The sequence below is a fragment of the Bos indicus genome, chromosome 6, assembly GCF_029378745.1.
Source record: "Bos indicus isolate NIAB-ARS_2022 breed Sahiwal x Tharparkar chromosome 6, NIAB-ARS_B.indTharparkar_mat_pri_1.0, whole genome shotgun sequence".
NCBI lineage: Eukaryota > Metazoa > Chordata > Mammalia > Artiodactyla > Bovidae > Bos > Bos indicus.
Genome location: NC_091765.1, coordinates 94,337,813 through 94,365,099, shown reverse-complemented (window position 1 = coordinate 94,365,099; position 27,287 = coordinate 94,337,813). Strand labels below are relative to the sequence as shown.

Below are 27,287 nucleotides of genomic sequence, written 5' to 3'. Positions count from 1 at the left end.
CTAAAGGAGATCAGTCCTGAGTGTTCATTGGAAACACTGATGCTGAAGCTGAAACTCCAATACTTTGGCCACCTCATGTGAAGAGTTGACTCATTGGAAAAGACCCTGATTCTGGGAGGGATTGGGGGCAGGAGGAGAAAGGGACGACAGAGGATGAGATGGCTGGATGGCATCACCGACTCGATGGACATGAGTTTGAGTAAACTCCAGAAGTTGGTGATGGACAGGGAGGCCTGGTGTGCTGTAATTCATGGGGTTGCAAAGAGTCAGACACGACTGAGCAACTGAATTGGAACTGGGAACTGGAAGCTCAGCTTGGCCAACGTTCAGGCTGGTTCCTTGCATCTCTGATTCTTGGACCCAGAAAAAGGGCTGTTGCTACCTATGACCTGTTCTTCTCATGACAGATTGCGGGTGCTTAAGAGAGGCAGAAGGAAGCCTGCCATGCCTCTTAAAGCCCTAGCTCAAAGCTGGCACACTGTAGCTTCTATGATAAACAGAGACGATAACTCACAAAACCAAGCTTATAACCCACATTGTCCTTCTAAAATCCCTAGCAGTGCCCCTAATCAAACCAATCCCTATCTTTGATATTTCCTATTTCTTCAGGATAATCTGTATTTATTAATACCGACAGTTGCATGGGTATTTAACAAATTTGGTTTCCATAATCACATTCTGAATCCTTTGAGGTATCGCATCATCATCTTCCTGGTACTGAAATTTGACTATTGAACACAACTTGAATTTTGCTTCATTAGCCACACCATTTGTTCTTATTAACACCCCCAGAGATAAAGGGCATCTAGAGAAATGCAGAACTCCAAGTAGGATGTATTCATGAACTGGAATTCAAAGTTCCTAAGCAATAGGGTTCTCGATACCAAGAATAGCCTAGCTGTTCCCTAGCCTTCTTCCAAGCCCCATGTGTTTGCTTAGCTAACACACTCAACTTTTTTTTTTTTCTTTTTACTACTGCCAGCATTGCAAAGTCAAAATAGCTGTGGAGGAACAAGCTGTTCTGCCTCATGTCTCATCAACATTCCTTGCTCAGTGTATCAAAACACAGAGAGCACACAGCGCAGAGGCAACAACTCCAAAAAGTTCCCTATTGGGGATTTGCTTCCTGTGAAACTATCCACAGCTGCCTACTCAGAACAGAAGAAGAAAGGTGGGTCTCCCAGTTAAATCCAAATGAAGTCACAGCAAGCAAGTATGGATTAGTCTCACTGTGTCACCTGAAAAACAAAAATCATTGTGTAGGCCCGCATGAACTAACAGCAAGTCAAAACGTGCACAAAGTTTCCTTTCCAAAGAATCAATTTAAAATTATTCAATTCAGTTCAGTTACTCAGTCGTGTCTGACTTTTTGCAACCCCATGGACTGCAGTACACCAGGCTTCCCTGTCCATCCCAACTCCCAGAGCTCCCTCAAACTCATGTCCACTGAGTCGGTGATGCCATCCAACCATTTCATCCTCTGTCGTCCCCTTCTCCTCCTGCCTTTAGTCTTTCTCAGCATCAGAGCCTTTTCCAATGAGTCAGTTCTTCACATCAGGTGGCCAAAGCATTGGAGCTTCAGCTCCAGCATCAGTCCTCCCAATGAATATTCAGGACTGATTTCCTTTAGGATTGACCGGTTTGATCTCCTTGCTATCCAAGGGACTCTCAAGAGTCTTCTCCAACACCACAGTTCAAAAGCATCAGTTCTTTGGCATTCAGCTTTCTTTATGGTCCAACTCTCACATCCATACATGACTACTGGAAAAACTATAGCTTTGACTAGATGGACCTTTGTCGGTAATGTCTCTGCTTTTTAACATGCTGTCAAGGTTAGTCATAGCTTTTCTTCCAAGAAGCAAGTGTCTTTTAATTTCAGGGTTGTAGTCACCATCTGCAGTGATTTTGGAGCCCAAGAAAATAAAGTCTGTCAATGTTTCCATTGTTTCCCCTCCTATTTGCCAAGAAATGATGTTAGGGGAAGTTATATCTGAAAGTTCATTTTTTTAAAAAGTCACTGAACTAACATTCTAACCCAAATCACCTTACAAACCTCAGAAGGATGTTCATTTCAAATAGCATTCATATTGTAAGCCATCCTATGCCAAGTACATAAGTCCATTTAAAGAGAGCTAGGAAGAAAGATTGATAAGATGATCACTGCCATTTTCATTCAGGCCACAGTTAAGCTAATCAACTTTGCCTTTAAGACAGAAAAAAAATCAATGGGAGAAAGACTAATCTATTTTTCCATATTTGAACATATGCACACATGCATGCTCAGTCGCATCCAACTCTATGCGACCCCATGAACTGTAGCCCATGAGGCTTTGCTGTCTACAGAATTTTCCAGTGGGTTGCTGGAAAATACTGGAGTGGGTTGCTATTTCCGACTCCAGGGGATCTTCTTCACCCAGGGATGGAACCCACATCTCCTGCATTAGCAGGCAGATTCTTTACCACTGAGCCACCTGGATAGCCCATTTGAACATATATAAAATTAAATATTCAATTTATAGTCTTTCTCTTATACATGATCTTATAATTCAATGAATATCTATCCCAACAAAATAGTTTCTATTAATATGCATAGTTAAACATGAAATCAGAGTTAGAATTAGGATAACACTTGAACTAATACTTAATAATTACTAATACTATAATTTACAGAGGAGTCACAATGAAAATAGCCAGAGAGAACATTTGTGAGATGGCAGTGATTTTTATAGAATACTGGCAAGAAGTCGCTGCCTTCCCAATAAAAGCCAAGGTGATCTAGACCACCAGTCCCCTTTACCTCTGCTTCTATCTTCCTACATCATACAGAAGAAAACTTTCCCTGGCATTCTTTCCAAACGGCTAACGTAGACAATTGTGCTAGACACACGGGCGATAGCCACATGCCCTACATCAGTCATGCATTAAGGCCAGAAAATGAGAGAGCTATAAGAAGAACTGTATGGTAGGAAAGACAATACACTAAGCCTAAAACTTGTGCAACTGCAGATAGAGAAAATGATAATTCTCTGACCACAGAGGTCATGTTTAACACAAGAAAACATCTACTCAAAGTAGACTATGAGGATTATTATTTAGTACAGTACTCACAAGAGAAAATGGTACAGAGCCAGGTGACAAAAATAAAGAGATTATGAATAAGATAGACCTAATCGTATCCATATTCTCTCTTTGCTCTAAAATGTTTTGCTTACATTTTGGTGATGAAATATTAAGAGTCAATGCTAGTACTTCATAGTGGCTATAACAGCATTTTTGAAATTTGCTGTTTTAGTCATTATGTGGAGAATTCCTCTATTTATTATGGCTAAAAGCTATGCTGCTATAATAAAAACACCTGCATACTCAGTTGCTCAGTCATATCCAACTCTTTGCAAGTGCATGGACTCTAGGCCACCAGGCTGCTCTGTCCATGGGACTTCCCAGCCAAGAATACTAGAGTAGGTTGCCATTTCCCTCTCCAGGGGATCTCCCCAACCCAGAGATCGAACCCACGTCTCCTGCAGCTCCTGCACTGACAGGCAGATTCCTTACCACTGAGCTACCTGGGAAGCCCAATAAAAACTCCTAACAGCGTTTTTATTAACAGCGTTTAATAGCCATTTGTCTTCCATTAAACAGCTCTGAGGACAGCAATGCATTTTGATGGGACAGTTCTGTTCCATTCCATCATTTGAGTTTCCAGACCCCTTTCATTCTGCTATCTCATCATCCTCCAGGGCATCACTGTTACCTGGCATGGTTGAAGCTGGATGACCTGGGATTCCAGTCAGAGGAAAAGGAAAGGCATGAAAGAGGCGCACCCACCACTGACTTCAGGACTGGGGTAAGAGTTTAGACACCTCACCCTTCTTTATCTTCTGTTAGTGAGAACTTAATCACATACAAACGCAAAGGAATATGGGAAATGTGGTCTGATCTTGTTTTTTTAGAGTCACTGTATTATTTGTGGATCACTTCATTATAGAAACTTATCCTTTTACTCTAATTTCTGGGCATGCGAAAGAAGAGGAGAATAAATTTTGTTGAACAACTAGAAATCCCCATATTTATAAAAATAGCATGAAAACAAGATGATTTTTATTTGTACCTTTAAAATCAATAAAAAATCAATTCTATTCACAATCTATTCCTAAATCACAGGGAAAAATTCAATGGAAAGAATTTCAGAGATAACCAGGTTTAAATCTCTAACACATGAGAAATTGAGGCCCAGAGGTGTGAAGTTGCCTGCTTAACTAGCAGTTAAGAAAAACTAGACTGGAATCCATGTTCATACAGTCTCAGCCCAACATTCCTCTGAGAATGGCATGAATTAGCTAAAATATGCACTTGACTAAGTCAGGAGACTTAAGAGATGCAGGTTTGATCCCTGGGTCAGGAAGATCCCCTGGAGGAGGGCATGACAACACACTCTAGTATTCCTGCCCAGAGAATCCCATGGGCAGAGGAGCCTGAAAGGCTACAGTCCACAGGGTTGCAAAGGGTTGGACACAAGTGAAGCCACTTAGTACACACACAAGTCATTTGAACACCTCTAGTCAATTAAAAAAGGTCGGGGTCCAAAGTAGATATTTTTTTCCTCCTAATTCAGTGGTTTGGCTATCTAACAAATTCAGAAGATCCAATAAATGCTATGCATTTACATATTTTATATTTTAATGTAAATAATTTACTTACATGAAAGAGGATTTGGGAAGGACTGGGGACTGTTCTCTATGCATTTAGCAGCATGCTGGCCTCTACCCACCAGATAATAGTATCAACCCTCCAACTCCCCAGTTGTGACAACCAAAACTGTGTCCAGACATTTTTAAATGACCCCTGGGGAGAAAATTACCTCCAGCTGAGAGTCACTAATTGAGCCTGTCAGAGGGGTTACAAAGAAGCAGGACATGGACAAAAGATCTCAGAGAAAGCTGTAAGAATGAACAGGAATTGAAGTAGGCTAGAAAAATAATCCTCAGTAACTGAGTAACTTAAAACAACAGAAACGTTTTCTCACAGTTCTGGAAGCTAAAGTTCTGAAATTAAGATGTCAGCAGGGCTGAAGTCTCCAGGGAAGAATCTTTTTTTTTTGCCTCTTCCAGCATCTGATCGTGGCCAGCAAGGCTGTCCTTCTTTGACTTGAAGATGCATCTCTCCAGCCTCTTCCCCTGCCCCCATATGCACGTTACTTCTCTGTGTTCACATCTTCTACTCTGCTTATTAGAGCTTCCCTAGTCTTTTGACTGCAAGGAGATCAAATCAGTCAATCCTAAAGGAAATCAGTCCTGAATATTCATTAAAAGGACTGATGCTGAAGCTGAAACTCCAATAGTTTGGCCACCTGATGGGAAGAACCCACTCATTAGAAAATACCCTGATGCTGGGAAAGATTGAAGGCAAAAAGAGAAAGGGGTGGCAGAGGATGAAATGGTTAGATAGAAGCACCAACTCAGTGGGTATGAATTTGAGCAAACTCCAGGATAGTGAAGGACAGAGGAGCCTGTGGTAGGTACTGCAGTCTACGGGGGTCACAAAGAGTTGAACACAACTTAGCAACCGAAAAACGACTAATCCAGTATGACATCATCTTAAGTCGATTATGTCTGCAAAAACCCTATCTTCATAGAGGGTTCAACTCAGTTACAGGTTATAATAGTAGTCAAGCAAGCTTTAGAAAAATGAAATTTATCTTTCATCTGCCTGAGTTTGTGGCTTACAGTTTGTACCAATCACAGTCAATAAAGAAAAAAGTAAAGGCTAAAAACTGTATATTCCAGATCTTGACTAATAAACTATGTCTCTACTATGGCTCTGAGGAAAATTTAGAATCTTCTTCCAGCATAAAAGACAGCTATATCCGAACATGTGCTAAAACCATCCACTAATAAAGGAAAACCACTGACAGACATAATTGACCCTTAAAACCTTTTTTGAAAAATTAACTAACTTGAGTTAAAATAAAAAGAAGAAAGTATGAAGAACTTTCCCTCACTTTCTAGCAGAAACTTTTCTGCTTCAATGTGCTTTTCTTCTCCTGTAAAACTGATTGGGAATATCATGGTAACAGCACTAACAGAGGGCATTCACATCTAATATGTGATTTTGAGCAAAGCCCAAAGAAAAAGAGAGAAGAGCAAGACACAGAAAATGATCCTATTAACAAAAACTACACGTTCAGATAATTCATTGGTGGACTCAAAAATATGCCCACATTTACAGAAATTCATATTTCCTTCTATTCGACTCACATCATTAAAAAAAATCATGCACTGTTGAGAATGTCAGCAATGCACCAAGCTGAATTTGATGTGAAAACTCTAATGGAAAAAACACAGGATTTATTACAGTATCCAACCTGTCTTTTTGTCTAGTTTTTAAAATTGTTTGTTGTGGTTAAAGTCACATAATATAACACATACTATTTTAACCATATTTAACCGTGTGGTTCAGTGGCACTAAGTACACTCACATGATAGAACAACTCTCAACGACATGCATCTCCCGAATTTTTCATTTTCCTAAACTGAAACTCTGTCCCCACCCATTATGCACCAACTCCCCATTCCCCCTCCCCACCGCCCATCCCCCAGCCCCTGGCACTTGCTAACGTACTTTCTGACATATACACACTACTATGTATAAAGCGGATGACTAGGGAGAACGTACTATTATAGCACATGGGGGAAAAAAAGAAGGTACAATCTGTGTGTAGGGCATATATATAGTAAGTTAACCTTAAAAAAGGTGAAAAGTGTTAGTTGTTCAATCATGTCCAACTCTTTGGGACCCTATGAACTTTAGCCCACCAGGAACCTCTGTTCCTGGAATTTTCCAGGCAAGCATACTGGAGTGGGTTGCCATTTCCTCTTCCAGGGGATCTTCCTGACCCAGGGATGGAACTTAGATATCCAGGGATCAAACGTGGATCTCCTGCATTGCAGGCAGATACTTTACCAATTGAGCCACCGGGGAAGTCCTTAAAAATGCCTTCCAATATACATTGAAAGTGCGAGTCGCTCAGTCTAACACTCTTTGTGACCCCATGGCCTGTAGCCCGCCAGGATCCCCCTGTCCATGGGATTCTCCAGGGAAGAATGTTGGAGTGGGATGCCACGTCAAACTCCAGGCGATCTTCCTGACCCAGGGATTGAACCTGGGTCTCCCACATTGCAGGCAGATTCTTTAACATCTGAATACACCAGGGAATACATTCGTTCAGTTCAGTCGCTCAGTCACGTCTGACTCTTTGTGACCCCATGGACTGCAGCACGCCAGGCTTCCCTGTCCATCACCAACTCCCTGAGCTTGCTCAAACTCATGCTCATTGAGTTGGTGATGCCATCCAACCATCTCATCCTCTGTCGTCCCCTTCTCCTCCTGCCTTTAATCTTTCCCAGCATCAGGGTCTTTTCCAATGAGTTAGTTCTTCGCATCAGGGGGCCAAAGTATTGGAGTTTCAGCTTCAGCATCAGTCCTCCCAATGACTATTCAGGACTGATTTCCTTTAGGATTGACTGGTTTGATCTCCTTGCAGTCCAAGGGACTCTCAAGAGTCTTCTTCAACATCAGGCAATATATTAGGCAGGGAATATATTAGGTGCAGACAAATACTGTTTGATTCCACTAATTCAAGGTACCTAGAAGAGTCAGATCCTTCTTCTCTATCTTTGGACACAAAGAAGACAAGGCTGAAGAAGACAACTGTCATTCCCCCGCCACCAGGCAGACAGGCGGTGCTGAACAGAACCACCTGACCAAGCCACGTGGCTGAGGGATGCAGAGATCCTGGTCCCCTCCCAGCTCTGCCCTGGCTGGCATGTGGCTAACACCTCCACCACCAAAGACACGGTACATCTGTATGTACATGAGCACAAACTACACAGAGAAGATATGCTTCACACACAGAAGTTTTTGAGTTCCTACTATATACTAGGCTCTGTTTACATAGCTGTAAAAGTGAATATCAGGATGACAGCAACATAGGAAAGAATCGGGCACAGGAGAGGTGGTATGAAGATTGAGCCAGGGACACTGTTGCTTGGCATTGACCCTGAGTCCCCTCACCATTACCTTAAAGAGTTGGGGGTGAGAAGACTAATGTTGTTGGGGGGGGTCAATATTTCAGTTGAATATGAGCCACACAAACCTTTTTTAATTAAATTATTTATTTGTATTATCATAAACTGTTAGCTGTTAAATTCAAACCTTTCATTTTTAAAAAAAAATTATTTATTTATTTTTGGCCATACCACACCACACCGCATGTGGGATTAGTTCCCCGACTGGGGATCAAACCTCTGCCGCCTGCACTAGAAACACTGAGTCTTAACCACTGAACTGCTAGCGAAGTCCCCACACAAACCTTTTAAGGACTTTTCTTCTCCCCTTACTTCTTCATCCCTGATCAGGTATTGCTCTAACCACATGACTTTCTCCCCAAAGGGCAAAGAAATATAAAGAAATCTAAACATAGATGGTTGTGGAGATCATGTCATTTGATAAACCCTAGACAGGATTCTAATAATATTTAGGAGTAATAAATCCTGGGGAACAGAGTTACATAAAATTTCTCGATCATATTACCATTTATTTTTGGTAATCCATCAATCTGGTAGATTGTTGAAAAATGTGGCAAGCTGAATCAGTTTTTAATTCATCCAATCATAACATCTAGATCAATTCCCAGCATCTAGTTGTTTGATCACCCCCAATGTGTTCTTAGTACCCAAAGTATTTACTAAATGGTAACTTAAGATAACCATCTACTCAAAAAGAGAAACACTTACATGATTTATTAATGTATCCATCAATCCAGCAAGCCAGCCAGCCAACAATACTTATTAACCACCTATTATATGCCAGACACTGTGCTAAGCAATTAGGGATATCAATAAGAAACTAATGAGCCAAGTCCATGAGGAATTCATAATATTGTACACTGGTCTCAAATACTTTTTGTCATACACCACAATCAGGAAAGGGCTTCCTGGTAGCTCAGTGGTAAAGAATCTGCCTGCAATGCAAGAGATGCAGGTTCGAGCCCTGAGTCATGAAGATTCCCTGGAGAAGAGAATGGCAACACACTCCAGTATTCTTGCCTGGAAAATTCCATGGACAGAGTAGCCTGCCAGGCACAGTCCATGGTGTCACAAAGAGTCAGACTCAACTTGAGCATGCACGGAACACAACAATCAGGAAAAAAATTTTGAGCACATATACCCAGTACCAAAAATGTATATTTCCTAATTTATAAATTATGAACAAGTATTGGAAAGACTGATGTTGAAGCTGAAACTCCAATGCTTTGGCCACCTGATGCAAAGAGCTGACTCACTGGAAAAGACCCTGATGCTGGGAAAGATTGAGGGCAGGAGGAGAAGGGGGTGACAGAGGATGAGATGGTTGGATGGCATCACCAACTCAATGGACATGGGTTTGGGTGGACTCTGGGAGCTGGTGATGGACAGGGAGGCCTGGTGTGCTGTGGTTCATGGCGTCCCAAAGAATCGAATGTGGCTGAGCGACTGAACTGAAATGAACTGAATACTATAGTAGTAAAGTATGTGTGTATATATAATACATACTACTATATTCACAGAATGTATATCTATATGTAGCTAGAGAGATAAATTATATAAAAAATCAATTAAAGATAATGAAACGAAAAATAAATAGTTCTAAACTGAGTAAAAGAGAGTTCAGAGGAAAGAACCAGGCCCTTGAGTTAGTAACAGCAGGGGCTAGCCCTGCTCTTTCACAAAGGTAGTCCTGAGCTCTTCTAAGCACTCAGGGGCCCCAGTCTGGCTCCATCCACGTTGGTCCCAGCCATTGCTCATGCCAGTCTGCCCTGTTCCATCATGATGACTGCAGCCTATAAGATGCCCAAGTGTGGGAGGGTAGTGTCAGCCAGTCCTACATAAATGGTTTGGAATAAAATTTGGGGGACAGAGAAAAATAGTTTTGCTTTGGAAAATCCAAAGCCACCTTAATTTTAACTTTGTGCAAAAATTTAAAAGAGATTTCAGGTTACTAACTGGAAGCTTAAGTAGAAAAAAAAACAAAAAACAATTTTACCCATGAGCTCTTTTTTGTAGTCATTAATAACACAACAATGAAAAGCCAAATTCTGCCACATTATTGGCAACCATCCTTATATCACTAAAAAGAATGATCTTATCATTGACAGATGCTAAGACTCAGTGGTTTGAATCGCACCATGTGTTACAAATTAAAAGGGCTAAAACCACAATAATGCTAATCTAGAAAAGAACAGGAGAAAAACAATTGTTAGAGGATGCAGGACCAGCATTTAAAAGTAACCACAAAAAAGTTGTGCATAAACATATTAGTCCAGTATGCATTGAGCAAGTCTTGGTCTAGTCTGCACAAACCTTTCAATGGAAAAAAGTATCCATAATATGTTTCTATTTCTATTAAATATTTATAATATGTTTATACATATGAAAACGTATAAGAATATATTGTTGTTATTATTTAGTTGCTAAGTTATGTCTGACTCTTCCAGACCCCATGGACTGTAGCCCACCAGGCTCCTCTGTCCATGGGATTTCCCAGGCAAGAATACAGGAGTGGGCTGTCATTCCCTTTTCCAGGGATCTTCCCAACCTACGGACTGAACCCACATCTCCTGCTTGGTAGGCAGATTCTTTACCACTGAGTTACCTGGGAAGCCCATATAAGAATAAATACTGAACTGTTATCATTATTTGTACATGGAAGGAAGTTGGGAAAATGGAAACTTCTACCTTCTTAAATATCCATGTTTCTAAGTTTGAATTTTATAAGGATAATTTTACTGTGCTTGTAATCTGGAAAAATATGTAATTATTTTCAACAAACAAAACCTATTCAAAGAAATCATATTATGGTGTAATAAAAGACATACTGAACTAGAAATCAGTAGGGCGTGCTTAGTCACTCAGTCATGTCCAACTCTTTGTGACTCCGTGGAGGGTACCTCTCCAGGATCCTCTGTCCGTGGGATTCTGCAGGCAAGAATACTAGGAATACTAGAATAGGTTGTCGTTCCCTTCTCTAGGGGATCTTCCCAACCCAGGGGTTGAAACTGCACCTCCTGTATTGGCAAGTGGTTTCTTTACCATCTGAGCCACCAGGAAAGCTTTGGGTTCAAAAATCAATGCTGTCACTCAGCAGCCATGAAATAGATGGTCATTAATACTGGTGCTGGTGCTAGTAGTGAATGCTGTTAGAGCAAGAAAATTAAATCAATTGACTCCAAAGAACCCCTTACATTTGCCTGAGTCACTTCTTTTGTAATTCAGCCTCTTTAATATATATTGTATTCCAGCACTGCCCTCTACCCACTTATATGCTACATTACAACCTACTCGAAAAGATGGGCTTTTCTTCCACCTGTGATAGAGTAATGCATGTATTAAAGATATCATATAATGAACTTTCATCTTTACAAGACCTCATAGATTTTTCGCTAGAGTATGGGCAAGCAAAACCGCTTGGTAGAAGATAAAACAAAGTAAAAGCTTTAGTCACTCAGTTGTGTCCAACTCTTTGCGACCCCGTGGTCCAAGCCCACCAGGCTCCTCTGTCCAGGGAAGTCTCTAGGCAAAAATACTGGAGTGGGTTGCCATTCCTTTTTCCAGGGGATCTTCCCAACTCAGGGATCAAACCCTGGTCACCTGCACTGCAGGTGGATTTTTTACCATCTGAGCTGTGAAAGATGACATGTATGCACTGAATGGTCATCTCTGGAAAGTGAGAACTATCTTCAAATCCTCACTGGGATTTGAAGTCACTCCCCAGCCAGTGACTCAAGAGAGCACTGCATCTCTCTGTTCTGTTGCAGAATGGCTCCTCCAAAGACCCGAGAAACCCTGGGTTCTAGTCTTGTATCCATTTCTACCCTGTGCAGCACCCAGGAAAGTCCTTTAACTCTGCCTGGGAGAACATTCCAGGTGCATATGTAAAAGTGAGGGTAACTTTTCTGTACCACATGAGTTCATGGAAAGGGATTCCTAGGGAGCTTCTTGAATTTTATTTCAGCAAACATTTAGCAAGTGCTTTTATATGCTAGGTATCATGTCAAGAACTGGACACGAGTGAGACACAGCCCCTCCCCTTAGTGTCTATCCCCTATCATAGTATCTCAAATTGATACATGGAAACAGACATGAAAGACATGCATTTCCATTCATAGATTCATTTCTTCACGTTAAAGATGAAGCATCCCTGGGCCTTATCCTCAAGGAGGTATTTATTATTAATATTTGGTTTACACTGATTTACAGAGATAGAAGTGAGAGTGGGATTTTTGAAACATCGTTTTGTGAGTCAGCATATAGGAAGCACCTACAATGCCCGAGTCACTAGGCTCGAGGCCAGGAATACAAAAAAGATAAAAGTTACTTCCAAGAAGCTGACAGGAATCAAATTAGAGAACAAGGCAACATGTGCTGGACTCTGTGAGCAATCAACCACTCTCCTGGTAGACTTGAATTTGTCCCTGAGGAAGGACACAGGATCAGATCTTAAGAGATCATTTCTTACTCGGTAAAGAACAGAAGAGAAGAAGGGTAGCTAAGAATACCACTTGACAAACGGGGCAGAAAAGGAAAAAGGTTAAGAAAAGGTCCTGACTGTGCCAGGCTTCACCTAGCACAAGCATGCTGGAATTTAGGTTTCCCCTGACACCATCAGTTCATGGGAAATAGATGGGGAAACAGTGGAAACAGTGTCAGACTTTATTTTTGGGGGCTCCAAAATCACTGCAGATGGTGATTGTAGCCATGAAATTAAAAGACGCTTACTCCTTGGAAGGAAAGTTATGACCAACCTAGATAGCATATTCAAAAGCAGAGACATTACTTCGCCAACAAAGGTTCATCTAGTCAAGGCTATGGTTTTTCCAGTGGTCATGTATGGATGTGAGAGTTGGACTGTGAAGAAGGCTGAGCGCCGAAGAATTGATGCTTTTGAACTGTGGTGTTGGAGAAGACTCTTGAGAGTCCCTTGGACTGCAAGGAGATCCAACCAGTCCATTCTGAAGGAGATCAGCCCTGGGATTTCTTTGGAAGGAATGATGCTAAAGCTGAAACTCCAGTACTTTGGCCACCTCGAGCAAAGAGTTGACTCATTGGAAAAGACTCTGATGCTGGGAGGGATTGGGGGCAGGAGGACAAGGGGACGACAGAGGATGAGATGGCTGGATGGCATCACCGACTTGATGAACGTGAGTTTAAGTGAACTCCGGGAGTTGGTGATGGACAGGGAGGGCTGGCGTGCTGCAATTCATGGGGTCGCAAAGAGTTGGACACGACTGAGCTATTGAACTGAACTGAACTGAATTGACACTAGCAGTGGGGGCTTTATTCAACCACTGTCTTCTGGGAGAGTCTCAGAACATCTTTAGTGAATAAAGCCTCTGGGGATAAATTTCAACTGAGAACAAGGAATGGGGGAAAGCTCTGAAGATACCCACATGAACAGGGATAGCAGTGGATGCCTAGGACCAAATCAGACTTGTAATCTGGGCTCAGGAACTGAGGGGTCCTGGGAGCACTGCTTCTGAGTGTGTGTGCTCAGTCACTCAGTCGTGTCTGACTCTTTTCGGCCCCGCGGGCTGTAGCTCACCGGGCTCCATTGCCCATGGAATTTTCCAGGCAAGAATACTGGAGTGGAGACCCATTCCCTTCTCTAGAGGATCTTCCTGACCCAGGAATTGAACCTGCATCTCTTGCATCTCCTGCATTGACAGATGGGTTCTTTACCACTAGAGCCATCTGGAAGCCCTGCACTGCTTTTGAGTATTTCTCAAACTTCAGTGCAGAAAAAAAATCAATATAATTTCTTGTACATCCTCCAGAGAATCTGGTTCTATAGTTCTGGAGAGAGGTAAGTCAAAGACTTTGCTTTTTCTTTTTTCCCCTTAACTAAGATCCCCTAGAGTCCGATGCACATGATCAACAGACCACACTCTAAGAAGTACTGCCATCAGAGCTGGTCTGATGGAAGAGGTAAAATTTCCACAGCTCTGAGATATGAAACTCTACATGTTTCAAAAGTGTACAAGAAAATCAGATGCTGTCTCTGTGTATGACACACTGCCTCACCAGAGCTGCAGGGGTAAAAATATTTTGCGCATTTGCCCAGAAGCAACAAGAAAGTGATGGAAGCCTAGAAGAGTGTTTTTGTAAATACCATGGGATAGTCATTTTAAAATTGCTATTTCTGGGCATGCTGCTAACTCTGCTTTACTCTTCCATCCTGTCCTGGCATGTCTCTGAAGGGCTATACCCTGAGCATGGGGCTTCCCAGGTGGCACTAGAGGTAAAGAACCTCCTTGCCAATGCAGGTAGATGCCAGAGACAAGGGTTCAACCCCTGGGTTGAGGAGATCCCCTGAAGCAGGGCATGGAAACCCACTCCCAGTATTCTTGCCTGGAGAAACCCATGGACCAAGGAGCCTGGTGGGTCCATAGAGTTGCAGAGTCGGATATGACTGAAGCGACTTAGCACACACACATAAATCTAAGCACGACTGGTAAAGAATCCTCCTGCCAATGCAGGAGACGTGAGTTTGATCCCTGGGTCGGGAAGATACCCTAGAGGAGGGCATGGCAACCAACTCTGGTATTCTTGCCTGGGAAATCCCATAGACAGAGGAGCCTGGTGGGCTACAGTCCACGGGGTCGCAAAGAGTTGGACACAACTGAGTGACCGAGCATGCACGCACGCTAAGCATCTGCCGCAGCACACGCTGGAAGGTCAAGCTGAGGCCCAGGTGGAGGTGAGTAAGGCTGATGAACTGTGCCTCTACCCAGGAACCAATCTGATTTGACCAGTCATTTTCCCAAGCTCAGTCACACTAGCCCTTCCGAGAAAACATAAATGAGGTGGAGAGGACAGTTCAAAATGAGGCATAAGCAGAGGCCAGAAGCTTTTCATTCATCTGAGCTGGAGCTTGCCTTTCAAAAAAAGTCTTTGTTTCGGTTTTCCTAAAGAAAATAATACAACAAATTATCTTCTTTTAAGCTAAAGGTAAGGTCAAACTGCAAAGCTATTCAAAAAGTATGTGAACTTAATCATCAAGGTTTCTTTTTTTTTTTTTAATGCCGTTAATTTAACTTTCTAAGGGCTTCCCTGGTAGCTCAAATGGTAAAGAATCTGCCTGCAATGCAGGAGACCTGGGTTCAATCCCTGGGTCAGGAAGATTCCCTGGAGGAGGAAATGGCAATCCACTCTAGTATTCTGGCCTAGAAAATTCCATGGACATGAGGAACCTGGTGGGTTACAGTCCACAGGGTCGCAACTAACTTTCTTAACTTTTAATTTTACCTTACTGTCAGGCTGATTCATATGTAGGAAATCAGCTCAGATATAGGTAATAAATAAATCTTTTTTTTTTTTTAACCTTAGAGTACAAACTTTAAAAACCACTGTTTTCTCAGGCCCTATCTCAGAACAAGGCTCAAGTCAAGGGCTCAATGGGTAACATTCTGCAGGGAAAGACTGACACCTGCAGGAGTACTGTGTCACTACATGGCAGAATCCACAGGAATTCTCAAAAATCTGCCAGTTCCGCAATGTTCAGGTTTCATACTCAGCGTGCTGCCTGGCATACAATGGACTCTCAACAAATGATGGCTGTCATTTGCAAGATGGTCATGTTAGTCATAAATGCATTTTTGCACTTCTTGAAATTAAAAAACGAAAATTTAAAAATCTCAAAGATGAAAAGAGTCAGAGGTTCATCAAATTATTCTGATCATTCTTATTTTTTCATAGAAACCCTTCCAGACAGACAAGAATCTTGTTTCTAAAGATATTACAGAAAGAATTCCATAACCTCATCCATCCACACTGTGGCTCGACAATCTCCAGCAGGGCCAGGCTCAAGCAAACTTTGGTTAGGTACATAAATTTAAGAAGCTCCAGTTCTCTTTTCAGAATAGACACACCTCCCAATTTTAGAACAGGCTTCCCAGTTGGCTCAGCAATAAAGAATCAGCCTGCCAATGCAGGAGATGCAGGAGATGTGGGTTCAGTCCCTGAATGGGAAGATCCCCGAGAGGAGTAAATGGCAACCCACTCCAGTATTCTTGCCTGGGAAATCCCATGGATAGAGGACCTGGCGGGTTACGTCCATGGGGTCACAATGATTCAGACACAATTTAGCGACTAAGCACAATTTTAGAATATCTATTCAATAGATTTGCTGTGCACCTACTGTGTTCCAGGCTTCTCAGTTACCACTAGGTAAAGTACCCACTTGCTAATACAAGAGATTTAAAAGACTTGGGTTTGATCCCTGGGATGGGAAGATCCCCTGGAGAGGAAATGACAGCCCACTCCAGTATTCTGGCCTGGAAAATCCTATGGACAGAGGAGCCCGGCAGGCTACAGTCCATGGGAACAAGTTGGACACGACTAATGCAACTTTGCACATGCTACGTTCCAGGCACTCTGGTATTCAGTCTGTGGTATTCATCATGGTGTACAATGGGAACTAGACATATTTCATGCTCTTGAAAAGTTCCCAGTCTGCTGATCCTGCAAGACCCCAGGGGGCTCCTGCTTCCTTTTCCCTGTCTCCCACCTCTTTTTTTTAGCTCCTCATTTGTTTTTCCTTATAAGCACTTGATGCCAGCTTCCCGTAATCTTCCTCACTTTCAACAAAACTAAACTTCCTGTACTTCATTTTCACAGGGCTCCAATCTAGGTAGATACTAGCTGACCTGGTAAACTACTCCAGGTCAAGGGCTAATGGATCCTATCACCAAGGTGATTTGAACATATATTTTAGTGGGGTCTTCCTGCTACTGCTAAGTCACTTCAGTCGTGTCCGACTCTGTGCGACCCCATAGACGGCAGCCCATCAGGCTCCCCCGTCCCTGGGATTCTCCAGGCAAGAACACTGGAGTGGGTTGCCATTTCCTTCTCCAATGCATGAAAGTGAAAAGTGAAAGTGAAGTCACTCAGTCGTGAAGTCACTCAGTCGTGTCTGACTCTTAGCGACCCCATGGACTGGAGCCTACCAGGCTCCTCCATCCATGGGATCCTCCAGGCAAGAGTACTGGAGTAGGGTGCCATTGCCTTCTCCAGGGGTCTTCCTGAAGAAGACTAAAATCACTTAGACCTTTGTGTTGGGCTCATGGAAACAAGTGATGCAGTCCTATCTCACCCATGTGCTAACTAGTTGCCAGAGGACAGAGTCAAACCTTGATGTTTTTGGTTTAATGCCACTATTTAAATCTATTTCTTTATTAGCCTCAATAGAGTTGAAACACCCAATCACTTTTTATCGTAGAGTAGCTCCTTTCTGTTCCTGGTCAATGTCTCTTCTCATTCTTCTTTATGACATACAGAGGCCCCTCAGAGTAATGCAAAGCTGCCATTGAAAAATACAAAATGAGGTCAACTTGCATTTTTCATCAATTACACTTATTTTCCTAAATTCTGCAGAGCAAGTAGTCAGATGGAATGGCTACCACTATCAAATGTATCAATTCAAATCAGATACAAAATGATCGGAAAGCTACTATTCCTGCTTGTTATACATGGTGATCACTCCAAGCAGGTCTTGATCTGTGCTCCTGGCCATTTGCCAAGTGGGTGTTTGTTTAAAATTTTGGCTCTGTCAGTGTTGATCTTGTTTCTGATAGCATGTAATTATTCAAAATAAAAATATATTAGTCCAAATTAAGAAACACAACTCCTTCACTTAGTTGAACTGAATTATAGTGGATATATATTCAATAACAAGAAAAAGAAGTCAAGAAATATGAAAATAGAGTTTGTGTCCCAAGAAGTCAACTTTTTCAATGGTACATAATTGTTTTTCTTCATACTAATATCTACCTTTAATATTAAGAAGGCCCTTTAGCAGATTATACCAGCTACCCTTCAATATTTCCTTGGATTTGATTTTTTTTAACTTACTCTCATATCTCCTGGACAATATGAACAAAGTGTATAAATAAACCTTAGGAATTTACACCTCAGGAAATTAAAAGTGCCATAAAAGAGTCTGGGATTAGCAGATGCAAACTATTATATATAGAATAGATAAAAAAGGTCCTACTCTATAGCACAGGGAACTATATTCAATATCCTGTAAAAACCATTATGGAAAAGATATGAAAAAGAATGTATGTGTGTGAAGCACTTGCTGTATAGCAGAAATTATCACAATATTATAAATCAACTATACTTCAACAAAAAAATTTTTTTAAGATAAATCCAAATTTTTTTAAATGCCATAGGAAAAAGGAACTGAACAGTATTGATGCTTTTTACATAGTACACTTTGTACATGTTATTTCATGTTTCTCTTGAGAGCCCTGTCAAATCACGTAGATTGCTTAGAATTATCCTCACCTAACAGATGAGGAAAATAAAAGCCAGGAGAGACTCTGAAACTTGTCAGTAAGTGACATTGTTCATATTCAGCCTCATGTCCATCTGGGTCTAGATCACAAGCACCTTCCATGACACCCGAAAAACATTATTCTAAGTGCAGGGTATGAATTTCAAATGAAAAGACAGACTTGGTATGAAATGAGAATGCTATCAAGGATGTAGCACCTTATGGTGTCCAGTAGAACACAATAAAAATAGAAAAAATTTAAAGGGCTTTGTGGTTACACATTTAATGTACATTAGTGATTAACAAACTGTGTTGATCATTTGTGGAGGCTTTTAAATGTAATTTTCAAAGAACAGCCATTTAGAGATTAAACATTATAGTGCAGTGTGTGCACGTCATTGGTGAGAAATTTAACCTCACTATTGCTATAAACAGTTTAGGATAAAAACCCTGACTCTGAGAGTAATGGAGAAGCTTATCACATTTAAGCTTTATTGATTTCTGCTCCACAGTATGTTTCAGTGTATTTAGAATATCGTTCTTGTGGCTAATATGATTGATTGTGCAATTAGTTAAAAACAGATTTATTTGATCCTAATCTTCACTCTAAAGATTTTGAACAATGCTATTAGGTCATTCCTTTATCCATTAAAAATTTTTGTAAAACAGATTGGGGTTCCATGCTGCTGCTGCTGCTGCTAAGTCGCTTCAGTCGTGTCCGACTCTGTGCAACCCCATAGACGGCCTCCTACCAGGCTCCTCTGTTCCTGGGATTCTCCAGGCAAGAACACTGGAGTGGGTTGCCATTTCCTTCTCCAATGCATGAAAGTGAAAAGTGAAAGTGAAGTCGCTCAGTCGTGTCCAACTCTTAGCGACCTCATGGACTGCAGCCTACCAGGCTCCTCCAGGTTCCATATAAGCATGCAATTGCCATATGACCATGTCAAACACTGCATTTGGGAGCATTTACGCCCAGTAAACAAAAAAAATATGTTTACCTGAAAATCTGTATACTATTGTTCCTACAGCTATATTTGTAATAGCCCCAAACTGGAAAAAACTCAGATGTCCTTCAGCTGGTAGCTGGTTAAACAAACTGTGGTACATCCATACTATGGAGTACTATTCAACCATAAAAAGAAACAAATTATTGCTGGGTAAAACAATCTGAATGAATCGCCAGGGAATTATCCAGAGTTGAAAAAGGCAACTCTAAAAGGTTACACAATGTATGGTTCCATTTACATAATATACTTAAAATGACACAATTGCAGAACTGGAGAACAGATTCCTGGTTGCCAGAGGTTAAGGAGAGGGTGAGAATAAGAGCGAAGTAGGTGTGGCATTAAAAGACAAGAGGAGAGACCCCTGTGGTGATGAAAACATTCCATACCTGGACGACTTTGATATTATAAACCAGTGTTATCACTGAAGAAATAATACTATTATTTCTTACAACTGCATGGGAGTCTTCAACAATCTCCAAAAAAAAAGTTTACTGAAAAAAAAAGATGCTGAATACCTAAGGCACTGGAACTACAGAAAGAATAAAGATTCCTCAAAGGACACTAAATACCTACAAGAAAGAAGGTAATTCCACAGTTGTGTGGTAAATTCTCTATTCTGCATACATGTCATGGAGATACAGAGACAAAGCACTGTTGAACTTATACATGGAACAGGGTAAATGAAAAGATTTCCAGAGAAGGGGATGCTACAGCAGAGGCTTGAAAAATTACTAGGAGGTATTCTGGCAAAGAAAGGGGAGAAATTGGTGAAGGGCATTCCAGCCAGAGGGAGCAGCAAGTGCCAAGGCAAGGAGATTGGAAACAAAGTAATGCCTTTAGGAAACTATGAAGTTCGGGATGTCCTGTGTCTGGTGGGTCAAGTTGCCGGGAGAGACAAGGCTCGTGTCAGTCCTAAAGCACAGTCCAGGTCTCGAGATATATTATTTTAAGAGGCTTGAAGTATATCCTGTAGGGCATAGCTAGAGATTATAGGTCTGTCTGTCTGTTTATAGCAATAAATAAGATGTAGCTTTTAAAGGCCATGGAGGTGGAGACTGAACTGTGGGCTGATGGTGGGGACCAGAGGTAGCCAGTGATACATGATAAAGATTTAAAATACAGCAGTGACAGGACTTCCCTGGTGATCCAGTAGTTAAGAATCTGTCTTCTGAAGCAGGGGATGTAGGTTTGATTCCTGCTCAGGGAACTAAGATCCCACATGCTGCAGGGACAACCCGGCCCACCCGCCACAACTAAAGAAGTGCACGTGCCACCACTAGAGAGCCTGTGCAGCACAACTACTGAGCCCACATGCTCTAGAGCCCGTGGTTCACAAGAGAAGCCTGTGTGCTGCAACTGGAGAAGTGCCCGCACGCTGCAACGAAGACCCAGCACAGCCAAAAAAATAATCAGATCAGATCAGATCAGTCGCTCAGTCGTGTCCGACTCTTTGCGACCCCATGAATCGCAGCACACCAGGCCTCCCTGTCCATCACCAACTCCTGGAGTTCACTCAGACTCACGTCCATCGAGTCAGTGATGCCATCCAGCCATCTCATCCTCTGTCGTCCCCTTCTCTTGCCCCCATCCCTCCCAGCATCAGAGTCTTTTCCAATGAGTCAACTCTTCACATGAGGTGGCCAAAGTACTGGAGTTTCAGCTTTAGCATCATTCCTTCCAAAGAAATCCTAGGGCTAACCCACAGAGCTTCCCTGATAGCTGAGTTGGTAAGGAATCCACCCGCAATGCAGGAGACCCTGGTTTGATTCCTCGGTCAGGAAGATCCCTTGGAGAAGGGAAAGGCTACCCACTCCAGGATTCTGGCCTGGAGAATTTTATGGACTGTGTAGTCCATGGGGTCACAAAGAGTCAGACACAATTGAGGGACTTTCACTTCACTTCACAGCAGTGACAACAGGAATGTAGAAAAAGGGTGGATCTGAGACACTAAACAGAGACATAATCCAACAGTATATGGTCACCGAGTGTGATAAAGGAAAACTCTAGGCATGACTGAAAATGAGCAGGGTTAGAATGTTGCTTCCCAGCCAAGAACAGACATCCCTAATGAATAATCATGCAAGTGTTGAAAAGTGAAAGTGTTAGTTGCTCAGTCATGTCTTGACTCTGTGCAACCCCATCGACTGTAGGCCCCTGGGCTCTTCTGTCCATGGAATTCTCCAGGCAAGAATACTGGAGTTGGTTGCCATGCCCTTCTCCAGGGGATTTTCCCAACCTGGGAGCAGTGTGTGTCATGAGACATATCCAAGTGGAAATATGTAATAAGAAACTGGATATTTCAGTATATAACTTAGGATGAAAATTGGGACCTGGCATTGTAATAGCATATATGTGGTATTAATAGCATATATGTGGAAATTAAATCAAGACAGTTACAGTCTAACTATAGTATGTAAAAGGACAAGAAAAAAAAGATTAAGAGCAGAACCCTTAAGAACATGGATACAGGAATTTCCTTGAAGGTCCACTGGTTAAGACTCCACACTGCTAGTGCAGGGGACATGGGTTTGATCCCTGGTCAAAGAACTAAGATACCATATGCTGCTGCTGCTACTGCTAAGTCGCTTCAATCATGTCGGACTCTGTACAACCCCATAGATGGCAGCCAACCAGGCTCCACCGTCCCTGGATTCTCCAAGCAAGAACACTGGATTGGGTTGCCATTTCCTTCTCCAATGCATGAAAGTGAAAAGTGAAAGTGAAGTCGCTCAGTCGTGTCCGACTCTTCACGACCCCATGGACTGCAGCCTACTAGGCTCCTCCGTCTATGGGATTTTCCAGGGAAGAGTACTGGATACCATATAAGAGTGTGGCAAAAAAAGAAGAAAAAATGGCAAAGGCCATTCTTTCAAATAAGGTCATATTCACAGGTTCCAACAGAATAAAAAATTTATATGCTACCTGATAATAAAATTATTTTCTGTTAAGTGAATTCCATGTTTCATTTTTAAGTGAACCCATTCACTTACAAAAAAGTAATGTCTCTGCTTTTTAATACACTGTCTAGATTTGTAAGAATATACAAGAAGGAAGGAGGGAAGGAAAGGAAAGGAAAAACATCTCACTCATCCACAATGCTTCATGGAGCCCCAATGTCTCCCCATTCCAGATCACGGAAAGTCATCCTATAAAATAAGGCACAATCTGAGTTTCCCCAAACTTCAAATGCCCATGTGATACGACTTCCCATCCTGTCCCTTCGAGGGCACTGAGATTTCTGCTAGATGCAGCTACGGATGTCCCCACCAGGCATTATTCCTCCATCCGGCATGCCACTGAAGCCTTCTATCAAGCATCATAACTAAAGAGCCAGAGTCCTCAAAGTACTAAAAATCCACTGCTACGTGAGGGGAACTGTGCCCTCTCCCCTCCCTGTTGTCACTGTTAGAGGTGCTCCCAATGCAGCGCTGCTCCTGTTTCCACTGCCTTACAGACCCGAGTGAAAGAACGCTTTCCCTTTTTTTTTTTTTTTTTAATTCACAGACTTCTTTTTCTCTCTAGGATTCAGACATAGATTGTTGTATATCTATCTTTTTATATTTGTCCATTCATTTCAAAAGTGGGTGGTTAAGTATTTAGTGTTAAAGAAGGCTTAATTTAAAAATCAAAACACATAAATATTTAATTAGAACTGACATGAGTTATAAATTATTGAAGTCAGTCCAGAAGTCATTTTGCAGCAGGTCTCATGACAATCAACATAGCTTCCATTCTCAGTGTTTCATTCCAGTGGTCCCACTATTACCATGATACAGTCCTCTGCCTCTGATGATCTCTGGGCATCTTCCTACTTCTGTTTCAAATACTGGGCTGGAAGCACTCTTCCCACATCTCCAGGCCAAATTCCCAAGAAAGAAACTGACTGAAGAAAGCTAATTACCATGACACTTGCATGGACATTTGTGTTACATCTCATGGGCCACTGATCCACCTTTGGGTCAGCTGTGGCCACATGGTAATCTCAGGTGGCACCAGCATGAATACATTCAGAAGAGCCTCCCAGAAGGGGGGCGAGAGGAGAGATGGTTGGATGGCATTACTGATTCAATGGACATAAGTTTGAGCAAATTCCATGATATGGTGAAGGATAGAGAAGGCGATGGCACCCCACTCCAGTACTGTTGCCTGGAAAACCCCATGGATGGAGGAGCCTGGTGGGCTACAGTCCATGGGGTCGCTGAGGGTCAGACACGACTGAGCAACTTCACTTTCACTTTTCAGTTTCATGCATTGGAGAAGGAAATGGCAACCCACTCCAGTGATCTTGCCTAGAGAATCTCAGGGACGGAGGAGCCTGGTGGGCTGCTGTCTATGGGGTCGCACAGAGTGGGACACGACTGAAGCGACTTAGCAGCAGCAGCAGAGAAGCCTTGTGGGCTGCAGTTCATGCAGTTGCAAACAGTCAGATGCAACTTAGCAACTGAATAGCAACAATACACAGAAAACTTCAGCAGAGCTAAGGTACTGGCCACAGAGTAAGTTTTTAAATATTAGTTTTAGCTTCATGGCTTAAAGAAGATTCCCCACATTTCCTTTTACACAATGTTTAAGTCCATTTAGGATTTATTTAAATTTTTCTAGTTTTACTTATAATATATCTTCCCTTGAACCCTAATAATAGATAAAGCTTTTGGGGGCTAACAATATGTTTGGCAGTTTTCTAAGAATGTTTTATGGATTCACTGACTTAACCCTCACAACACAAAGTTCTGTTATTATCCCTATTTTACTAGTAAGAAAACTGAGACACAAAAAGGTTAAATACTTGTACAAGGACACATAGCTAGTAAATGGTTGAATTTAAATTCGGGTAGTTTATAAAGGCTTCAAAGCCTAGAAGTTATAAGTAAACCATACAGCCTTTCAAACATCAACTTATACTACTTGTACAATAACGATACACAAATCACTGGCATCATGAGTGACTGTTACCATACATGTAGCAAAACACAGGCTAAGGATTCTACAAACATGGATGCAAAACTGACGTTCTCCCCAGTTGCCATTATAACTAAACATTCGCATTATAATTTGAAGTCTGTGACGAAGATATAACATTTGCTCTAAGCATTATATAAGCTACACCCCAAATTTTGATATATTCCACCTTTTATCATTCATTTCACTAGATTTTCTCATTTCATTGCAATTTCTTCATCAATCCACTAAACATTTAGAAGCGTTTGTTTCAATTCCAGACATCTGGGGATTTTCCGTTTTCTTGTTAATTTCTAGTTTAAGTCTATCATGGTCAGAGAAAATACTCCGTGGTTTTGGTGCTTTGAATGTGTTAGGGCTTTCTTTACGGCTCAGTGTATGCTCGATTTTGGTAAAATCCTATGTACATTAGATTTCTCTATCTCTAACTATTTCAAAAGACTGACCTTAGCCGAGAAAACCTCGAAGGTCCCTTCTGACACCAAGTGTGTGAGATGCCAAGAATAAAGTAACCGGTGAGAGTTACTTCTAGTTCTTGTTTTTCTTCCAGTTAGTCTTTTCTCTTTGATTTTCACAATGAAACATATATTGCTTCTAATTAAACACAGAATAAGAAAAAACCCGCTGTACTTGCTATACAGTTTTGCACTCTTGTCATCGATATGTAGACGCGGCCCGCCGCCCCTACGCGCTCAGGTAGCGGAGCTCCTACGGAGACCCACCTCCCCGGCACAAAGGCGCGCCCGCGCGGACCCTGGCCCCGCCCCCTTTCCTTCATAACCACGCCCCCTACACTCCCCAACCACGCCCCCTCCAGTCGCCAACCACACCGATAGAAGCCAGGGCCGAGGGGTGGAGCCCGCAGCGGCGTGCTGACGTCAGAGAGGGCTGCGACACCGCCCGGTCCGCCCGGGCGCTGACGGCGGTGGACGCTCAGTTCGCGGAGCCGGGCCTGGGTAGCGGCGGGGCCGTAGGACCTCGCGCGGTGTCCGCGGGCTCCGGGGCGGGGGCTGCGGCGGCGGCGAAGCCCCCTCCCCGGGGAGGCGGGGCCTGGGTGAGCTCCCCGCTTGGGGAGCGGCGGCGGCCGGGAAGGATGCATCAGAAGCTGCTGAAAAGCGCACATTATATCGAGCTGGGCAGCTACCAGTACTGGCCGGTCCTGGTGCCCCGCGGCATCCGCCTCTACACCTACGAGCAGATCCCTGTGTCCCTCAAGGACAACCCGTACATCACCGACGGCTACCGGGCCTACCTGCCTTCCAGGCTGTGTATCAAAAGGTACAGACTGGCCGCCTCCGCTGGGTGCGCCAGTGGGGAGCGCCGGCGGCTCCTCCTCCTCTAAACCCTTTTTGTCTGGTCCGCCTGCTGCTTTCCCCGCTGTTCTCCGCGCCCCTTGTTCCCTAGCTGCTCCATCCTTTTCTGCCACCTCTCCTCTCTTCGTGATCTTTCTTTCTCCCCCGCCGGGGTACTTGATCCATGGACTAATGACGGTAACAATGATCATAGTCACTAACTCCAGTGGGGCTTTGCTGTTTACAAAGGGTTCACATCCTTTATTCCATTCGGTGTTTATTGGGGGTACATGTTGGAATCGACCCCACTGGCAATGGCGAGGACATACTTGCTCCTATGTATACCTAAGCTTTGTTTATTTTTAAGGCAGCCGTATGGAAATTCAGATATTTGGGGCCAGATAAATGCTGGTATAATAAGAAACAAGTTCACATTGGCATAGAAATTTTTAAAAATTCCTGATTCATGCATTTAGTAGATAGTATGGAGCCCCCTCAGTATGGCCCTTGTTCTCGTGAATCTACTGAACTCTAGCCTGGATGACACACATTAAAGAGCTAATTACACTATTACGTAATAACCATTGTGAAAAACGCTGTGTGGGAAAAGCACAATGGCAGAGGGGGCCTATAAGGTGGTGCCGCCCTTCATTAGAGCACTATAGAAACATCTTTAAAAAAAGGAATGTCTTCATCTACATTCTTAAAATTGAGTCCCTTGAAAGCCTGAGTTTAAAAAGAAAACAAAACTGAAAAATTAGCGTTCTAGTTCTTAGACTAGATTTCTGTTAAAACTCACTTGCCTGCATGCTCAGTCTTTAAGTCCTATACAACTCTTTTGCGACCTTATGGACTGTAGCCCACCAGGCTCCTCTGTTCATGGACGTCTCCAGGCAAGAATATTGGAGTGGGTTGCCATTTCCTTCTCCAGGAGATCTTCCTGACCCAGGGATCAAACCTCCATCTCCTGCATTGGCAGGCAGATTCTTTACCACCGAGCCACCTAGGAAGCCCTACAACTCACTATATGTACTTAATTACAGGACCCCACTTTAAGACAATTGAGATACTGATGTTGGTTAGCTCTAGGTCAGTGTAGTGACAGACCCCACTGCTGGAATGTGAGCTATTGAGTTGCTTAAGCAGCAACCATGTGTTTGATTCTTGATCTTCTTTTTGGCACCGTCTTTCTGCTGTTCCTTCACCCTGCCTGCCTTTGAAGTTCTTCTCTAACTCAGAGTCACAAGGTGACATCACTGTCCATCTCTGCTTGGCTTCAATAAATGGCCCAGGGCATTTGACAGTTTGAATCCTGAGTGCCATTTCCTCCCCATCACCTTCTTTGCATAAGTTATTACACAAGAAATCAGAGCTAGCCCCTGCTGTGGATGTGAAGTTCCACATGGATAGAGCGGGTAATGAACTATCTTAAATAATAGCTTTAAACCCACCTCTGCATTCTTATGTTAAGGTCTAAATCTCATAGATCAAGGAGTGAAAATACAGTGCTTTAGATCTCAGGCCGTTGAGTGAAAAAGACTTGAGTATGCAGATCTGCCACTTCACAGCTGTGGGACCTTGAACAAAAGTTAACCTCTCTCTGCCTTACTCTCCCTGTTTGTAAGAATGAGGGTAATTATAGTATCTACTTCAGAAAGTA

The 27,287-nt window shown here is 42.5% G+C and overlaps 1 protein-coding gene and 1 long non-coding RNA gene across 8 annotated transcripts in view; one reads left to right on the top strand and one right to left on the bottom strand.

Moving 5' to 3' along the window:
• LOC109560180 (uncharacterized) overlaps positions 1–25,052 on the bottom strand; it is a 141,025-nt gene extending 115,973 nt beyond the window's left edge. For both annotated transcript variants that reach the window (XR_011567249.1, XR_011567248.1), the window contains exon 1: positions 24,782–25,052. This is a non-coding gene — a long non-coding RNA (uncharacterized lncRNA). The remainder of the gene's footprint in view (positions 1–24,781) is intronic.
• A 183-nt stretch (positions 25,053–25,235) lies between these two features.
• Positions 25,236–27,287, top strand: part of PAQR3 (progestin and adipoQ receptor family member 3) — a 32,714-nt gene continuing 30,662 nt past the window's right edge. For 3 of the 6 annotated variants that reach the window (XR_002180953.2, XR_011567246.1, XM_019962993.2), the window contains exon 1: positions 25,237–25,613. Coding sequence is in view for 2 of the 6 variants with exons in the window: in XM_019962993.2 (XP_019818552.1) it covers positions 25,429–25,613 (185 nt within the window). In the remaining 4 variants the exon portion in view is untranslated. Of the gene's footprint in view, positions 25,614–27,287 lie in introns of all 6 variants that reach the window. The other 3 variants (XR_011567245.1, XM_019962994.2, XR_011567247.1) reach the window with 2 other exon arrangements.